General features: G+C 38.4%; 1 protein-coding gene across 1 annotated transcript in view; it reads right to left on the bottom strand.

Moving 5' to 3' along the window:
* Positions 1–878: 878 nt before the first annotated feature.
* RHOH (ras homolog family member H) overlaps positions 879–7,381 on the bottom strand; it is a 42,463-nt gene continuing 35,960 nt past the window's right edge. Inside the window, exon 2 of the mRNA XM_006922451.2 lies at positions 879–3,802. Within this exon, the coding sequence (XP_006922513.1) occupies positions 3,030–3,605 (576 nt within the window). The 5' untranslated portion in view covers positions 3,606–3,802 and the 3' untranslated portion in view covers positions 879–3,029. The remainder of the gene's footprint in view (positions 3,803–7,381) is intronic.

Genomic DNA, 7,381 nt, shown 5'->3' with positions numbered 1-7,381 from the left:
TTAGGGACAAACACTCACAGAATCCCTATCCCCTCTGTTGTATCATAACTCTACAGATATGCCAGATTGGCATCCTTCCATTCCATCTCATGCTGGGTGAAGTGCCCTTCGATGATAACAAATCCTTAAAACAAAAGAAGCTGGCTCTGCTCTCCCCTATCACTCCCTCGTTCAAAGGAAATTCCTGAAACCTGCAGAATAAAAAAGCAATATAAGAAAAAGAGAATATTTTCCAAGTTTTTTAAAGTATGAAATCATGATGCATTTCACATGCAATCAACCTAAGAAGTTATACTTAAAAGTCAAGGGTTGGAGCAGCAACTTTTGCAAATGCTGGTGCTCTGTAACTTAGGTGGGTCTCAGCCTCATTGCCAAAAAGAAGAATAAAAAGTGAGAACTGAAATCATTGTTGGCACATTTCATTAAAAATAATTTTTAAAACACAAGCCACTTGACTGGCGGGTATGGGGCCTACAAAGCTACATTAGATCGGATGTGGTAAAGACAATCAGTTGGGCTGCTCTGGGAGGAAGTGGGGCACCATGGTTTTGAGCAGAGTTTCGAAGTCAGACAGAACTGCTTGAGAGCCCTGGTGCTTCCACTCACCTTCTGTATGGTCCTGGACTGGTCACATCAATATGCCAAGCCTTGGTTTCCTCATATAACATGGTACTCATTATAGTGTGGCCACCTACACACCATGTGGTGAGATAATGCACAAGTGCTTAGCATTGTCCCTGACACATTCGAGCACTCAAACAGTAACCATTAGGATGCTTTTAGCTTTCTTGTCACTCAACCTAATTGCATCACACTAGAATCTGCTGCCCCATTTAGATAGTTGGTATTAAAACAGAAGAGTATGAATAACTCAACCATTCAAATCAACTCTTTAATGTAAACAAGAACATATTTAATGTTGCTCCTTGAAATAGTTAAGAATCAACATACAATAGTCTACAAAAAGGTACTGCAAGTTTTGAAGTGTAAGAAACATGTGCCTGAGTCTAGGCAGGCAAAAATAAATATACACTCATGTAAATCATACATTATATGGATTCCAGCAAAATGACCTATTTTCACGTCTTTTCCCTGCAAGGCTGGTGAGGATCTGCTTCCTTCCTCTACCTATTTCATGGCACAGCAGTTCAATTCCTTTCTTTCTCTCTCCAATTCAATTCAGCACAAGTTCGTGTAGTTACTGCTCTTTTCCTGTGGTGGGCCTTGGGGACACCAAGACGCATGGGATCACCTTCTCTTCCCTCACTTAGAATCGGGGACCTGGCCTTCCCATTTTCAATCACACCTTACCCCTCATCTTCCTTCAACAAGAAAAAAACCTTGGGAACCACTAATTTTAGTGGGAAACTTTGCCGCAGAGACTAAGATCCAGATCCCGGGCCTTTTACTGGATGTAGATGAGAGAAGGAGAAAGAGAAAGCAGTGTGGAGATGAGCGTAAATTTGATTATAGCTACGAAGACTTGACTACATAAGAAAAACCAGAAAATTGGTTTGGATATGTCAATATAAGTCTAATCATACTCATTTATGCCAACTGCCTTACTATTTGTGTGTAATGGCCATGTTACACCATAACAATGATGTACTTTAATAAATGTGGTTCAGAGTGGTTCTAAGTTTTATTGGATTAGCTGAGTAAATGATATACCTGGATGCCATCCTTCTCAATTTCTTCTTCAAGTTACATAGTCTTCTGTTCTCAATTTTAACAGATCACCAAAACCATTATTTTTAAGCTATTAGAATGAAGTTTGGGAGAGGGTCTCTATTTATTCAATATTTCCCTTGATAACTATTTATTATCTGAATAATTGCTATATAGTTTTTCTGTTCCTTGTGCTTAGAATTTGTGATATTTTTTACTCAGGTGCTTCATATTCATGAAATAGTAAAAGGTATACATTCTACCTTTTTTCTCTTATACACACACATATGTATATGTGGACACCTTCCTAGTATTCTGATTATATCCTAAAATTAACATATTATGTTGCCATGCCAGCTTAGTTTAGAGCTCAAATAACAAATACTCCAAATTACCACCATACAGAACATTGAGCCTGTTCTTTACCAAGACCTACAACCAGATAGAAGCCAGTACTGGAAGATGCAGGCAATGTGCAGCTGTTCCTAAAATGAAAATGAGATTTTTTCACTTCTATTTCAAGCTCTGCTGCTATTACTTGGAGCAATCTGATTCTCTACCCATAAGGTTTTACTTCAATTTTTCTTGAAGTAAATGAAAAGTGAATGAAAGAGGAATGCTTTAGTGAATAATTTGGGTTCTTTGGGTAAAAGTTAGCATCATAAGTAAAAAATGCTTTCTTTTTCAATTACAGAGAAATAGAGTGTTAACTGTTTAAAAATCATTAGGCAGTATTAAAGTATCAGATGCTATTGAACTGTATTTTATATACACACTGAATAACAGCTGGGTGGAAAATTAATTGCAAGGATCAGTTGATAGTTTTTTAAAATTCAATTACCTTGTAAAATCTAACAGGCAAGTGGCTTCAACAAAATTACTTCTTCAGGTGAAAATAATACTACAGACATGGCGGAGCCCTATAAGGTTGTTTTAAACATATAGAGTTTGTGTTTGTGAGTATGCAGGAAAAGACTTCCCAAGTGTGAAAACTAATTATATACAAGAACTCTGTATTTTGTTATCATTTAAATAAAATGTGTCTTTAAATATGGAAATTTTTGGAAAACTCACTTCATTGTCCAAAATTATGAAGACCATTTAAATTTTTTAATTGGAGATGGAATATTCATTACGGCTTCCCAAGGGACCTTCCAGTTGGACTGGGCGAAGAGTTCATTTGCAAAGTGTACTTAATAAAACATCCAGTGACCAAGTCCCATCAACAAACTGTATCCAAAAGGAAACATGGCTCAGGATATACCCGGAAAGAGCATCAACTGTTGCTAGTTTGCCTGCTCTCCCTGTCCCCATTAGTCTTTGGGGTGAGTAAATGAGAATTGAGTGAAATCTCTTGGAGGTTAGAAGATCTTGCACTCATTAATGGAGAAGAGCTTCCTTCTGTTGCGTCTCCTAGCTTGATTGACGGCAGTTCGGACGGCGCACTCAAAAACCTGCTGTACCCCCCGGTTGCTAAGGGCTGAGCACTCCAGATAGCCCTTTGCTCTCACATCCTGGGCCAGTCTCTTCCCTTCTATGGCACTGATGCAGGAGGCCCTGTGGGGCCCCATCTCCCTCTGGTCAGTCTGGGTGGCCACCACTAGCACAGGGGTACAGGGCAAGTTGCTCCTGATTTCACCAATCCACTTGTTCTTCAGGTTCAGGAAAGAGTTATGGTTGGCCACAGAGTAGCACATTAGTACCACATCAGCCTGCTGGTAGGACAGTGGACGGATGCTTTTGAAGGCGTCATTGCCAGCTGTGTCCCAGAGACCCAGGCTGATCTGGATGCCATCCATGAAGACGTCCACACCTGTGTTCTCATACACCGTGGGCTTGTAGGCTTCTGGGAAGGTCTCCGAGGTGAAGCGCACCAACAGGGAGGTTTTCCCCACAGCAGAGTCTCCCACCAACACACATTTAATGGAACTCAGCATGTTCTCTGCCTGGATTCCTAGTTAAAAGTTCAGAATCCCTGAATGGCTGAAGCAAATGTCGTTCAACACAGGGAATGAAAACCAGACGGGTTTGTGTCCTCAGGACCTCTGACAGCAATTTGCAGAATATTTCTTCTCTCCATCCACCTGAGGGAGATTTTGATCTACTTTGAAAACCTCCAAAGCCTGGTCTTCAACTGGAACAAAAAGAGAAGAGGGAAAATTGAGTCTTTCTTTTTTCCCTTTTTGATGAAGGGCACCTCCTCACTGGCAAATTGATTAAACATGGGGCCCATCTCAGTGTGGCCATACTACCCCATTCATCTAACCCATTCTTCCTCAGCAAAGAAAGCTTGGATCTGGCATCCTCTAGCACATGTACCCACAACTCCACCCAGTCAAGAAGCAGAAGCTGATTTTATCTCAAAAACCAGCCTAGTGATAAAAACACAAGCAATTGCTCTGATCATAACATGAAAAAGACCTCAATAGCAACCTGGTGAGTGAATGAGAAGTTTTCAAGCAACTCTATACTGGCTTCCGCTTCATAAAGTAGAGAAGGCAGCTGACAGCGCTGTCTTCAGTTTCTAACGGATCCCAGCCACTTTGGGAATTGCAAGAGAAATGTGGTGAGCAACAGATATTATAAGCACATCCTTTCTTTGATTGATTCATCAGCCAGTCCTTGGTTTATGTGGGAATTTGTGTTGAGGTCAGAGAAAAGAAATTACTGGAACTCTAAAAATTTACTGTTTTTTCCCTTTAGGTTTCAAAAAACTGGCTACCCATATAACGGAAAGGGCACACTGTCCTTGGCATTTTCTGCCTCTAAAATCAGACTCCATTACCTATTCAACATGGCTTTGAGCACACGTTACTTGATCTCTAAGCTTCATTTTTCATATCTGCAAGATTGTGATAAATTTAAGAACCACTTCTCAGAGATGTTGTGAGGATTAAATTATTTCTTTCTGTCAACGTTTTTGGATAGCTACCTATGTATCAGGAAGTCTGCTAGGCCTCTAGTTAAACATATTCAGTCCCTGTCACTTAAACATAGCTGCATAAATGACAGAATTCGAATTTCATGAAAGGGTCAAATAAATTCTCATTCACTGCAGCTGATAATGCTCCAAACAAGGAGATCAGCCTTGGAGACAGTGTCCCATCTGTCAAGGAACATCATCACAAGGCCAGCCCAGCTTCAGACAAAAAAAAGTCTTTCAGATCAAAATCCTGAGTAAAGGTTATTAATATATGCTGAGCTTATAAGATTCCCCACTGGTGATCTTCCTCACATGTCACATGTAAAGCTATGTAAAACAGACCTATAGATCTGTTTCAAAACATAATTTTTGTAAATCTCTCCTCTAAATCCCAATATTCCTTTCCAAGACATTTTTATCCTTGTCAATCTGCAGTTTCTGTTTGTTTAATTAGACATAATAGCCTTTGCAAATGAGCTAATCAAATAAATAATTTATATAATTTTCACGTATGCATTTTTTTAATACATGAGAGCTGGGCGACCTTAGCAAAGTTACTTAACCTCTCTGAGTTTTGATTTCTTTATAAAAATGAGAATAAGAAGATCATACAATCATTATAAGGATTCAGCACATGAAGAGTCTGGCTTAGCACAGAACCTGGCACATGAGATCTATGAAGAACCATCCTGTTACTTATTTCCACTACCGTTTATTTAAAATGCCAAATATTGAATGTCCATAGCATGGGGGTTAGAGTGTCAAATGTTCAGCTGGATTCTGTCTGCTGACTTACACCGGGTCACTCTCACACATCATGGTCTTAGATGTCTCTTTGTCAACAGATCTTTGAATAAGGTCTCCCTGGGGACTTCATCAGGTCTCAGACTTTAGATCCTTAGACCTACCAATGACTTAAATATATGCGTTTGTGATCCCCTTGTTATTTAGTCCAAAACTAAGACCTCTTAAGGCATTTCGAAGCTTTATTTTGACCCCGGTGTAGCAGGCCAGAACTAGGAAAAATGTACGTGTGTTGGACTTTTGGACATTAGATAAAATGTTTCTTAATAGATTAAGAGCCAAATTTCTTGAGTAAATATCTGCAATAGTAATCAAAACAACATGGTACTGGCATAAAAAGAGATACATGATCAATGGAACAGAATAGAGAGCCCAGAAATAAATCCACACCAATACACTCACTTAACATGACAAAAGAGGCAAGAATATACAATGGGGTGAAGACAGTCTCTTCAATAAATGGTGCTGGAAAAATTGGACAGATAAATGCGAAAAAAAGAAACTGCACTCAAAATGGATTAAAGACTTTAAAAAACCATAAAACTTCTGGAAGAAAACATAGGCAGTAAACTCTCTGATATTGCTAACAGTAATTTCTTTTTGAATATTTTGCCTTGGGCAAGGAAATCAAAAGAGAAAATAAACAAATGGGACAACATCAAACTAAAAAGTTTGTGTACAGCAAAGGAAACCATCAACAACCGACTAAATGGGAGAAGATATTTGCGTATAACACATCTGATAAGAGGTTAATATCCAAAACATATAAAGAACAAAAAAACAAACAATCTAATTAAAAAATGGGCAGAAGAACTGAATAGATACTTCTCCAAAGAGGAGGAAATACAGATGGCCAATGGACATATGAAAAGATGCTCAAGGTCACTAATCACCAGAGAAATGCAAATTAAAACCACAATGAGATATCATCTGACACCTGTCAGAATGGCTATTAGCAATAAATCAAAGAACAAGCGTTGGCCAGGATGTAGAGAAAAGGGAACCCGCATGCACTGTTGGTGGGATTGCAAATTGGTACAGCTGCTATGGAAAACAGTCTGGAGGTTTCTCAAAAAATTACCTTTTGACCCAGCAATTGCACTTCTGGGTATTTATCCAAAGAAAACCAAAACAATAATTCATAAAGATCTATGCACTATGCACCCTTATGTTCATGGCAGCACAATTTACAATAGCCAAGATATGGACATCAACAGATGAATGGATAAAGAAGTTATGGTTCATATATACAGTGAAATATTAATCAGTCATTAAAAAAAAATGAAATCGTACTATTTGCAACGACATGGATAGATCTAGAGGTTATAATGCTGTGTGAAATATATAGAATCTAAGGAACAAAAAGAATGAACTAATAAAAAACAGACTTATAAATATAGAGGACAGTCTGGCGACAGCAAGAGGGGAAGGGCGTTGGGGGGCTGGGACAAAGGAATGAAGGGTTAAAGAAGTACAAATTAGCAGTTGATAGATGGTCATGGGGATGGGGAGCACGGCATAGGGAACGCAGTTAGCATTAATGTAATGGCTAGTGGAAAACCAGAGGAGAGAAGGAGCAATTAGGGGGATCATTTTATAAACTATATAAATGTCTAACCAATGTATTGTATACTTGAAACTAATAATAAAATAAAATTTTTGAAAAAAGAAGTCAATGAGGCAAAATTGTTAAGAACATATGCTCTAAATTTGGGTAGATCTGCAATTGAATCCAGGCTGCCTAAATGACTACCTGTGTGATGACCTTAGAAGAGTTTCTTAATCTCCCTAAGCCTGTTTCCTCTTCTGTAAAATTGATGTAATAATACTTGCTTCACAATGCATAGACAATAAAATCCTGAGCACAGTATAATGTAAAGATACTAATATGTACACAGTCAACACATAGCAAACACGCAATAAGTAGTCTTTATTAGTGGTATCGTTGTTAAATAATAATTACTGAGTATAATGATAAACAAATAT

The sequence above is a fragment of the Pteropus alecto genome, unplaced genomic scaffold, assembly GCF_000325575.1.
Source record: "Pteropus alecto unplaced genomic scaffold, ASM32557v1 scaffold57, whole genome shotgun sequence".
Taxonomy (NCBI): domain Eukaryota; kingdom Metazoa; phylum Chordata; class Mammalia; order Chiroptera; family Pteropodidae; genus Pteropus; species Pteropus alecto.
The sequence above is the reverse complement of the archived record's forward strand: the minus strand, read 5'-3'. Positions and strand labels throughout refer to the sequence as shown.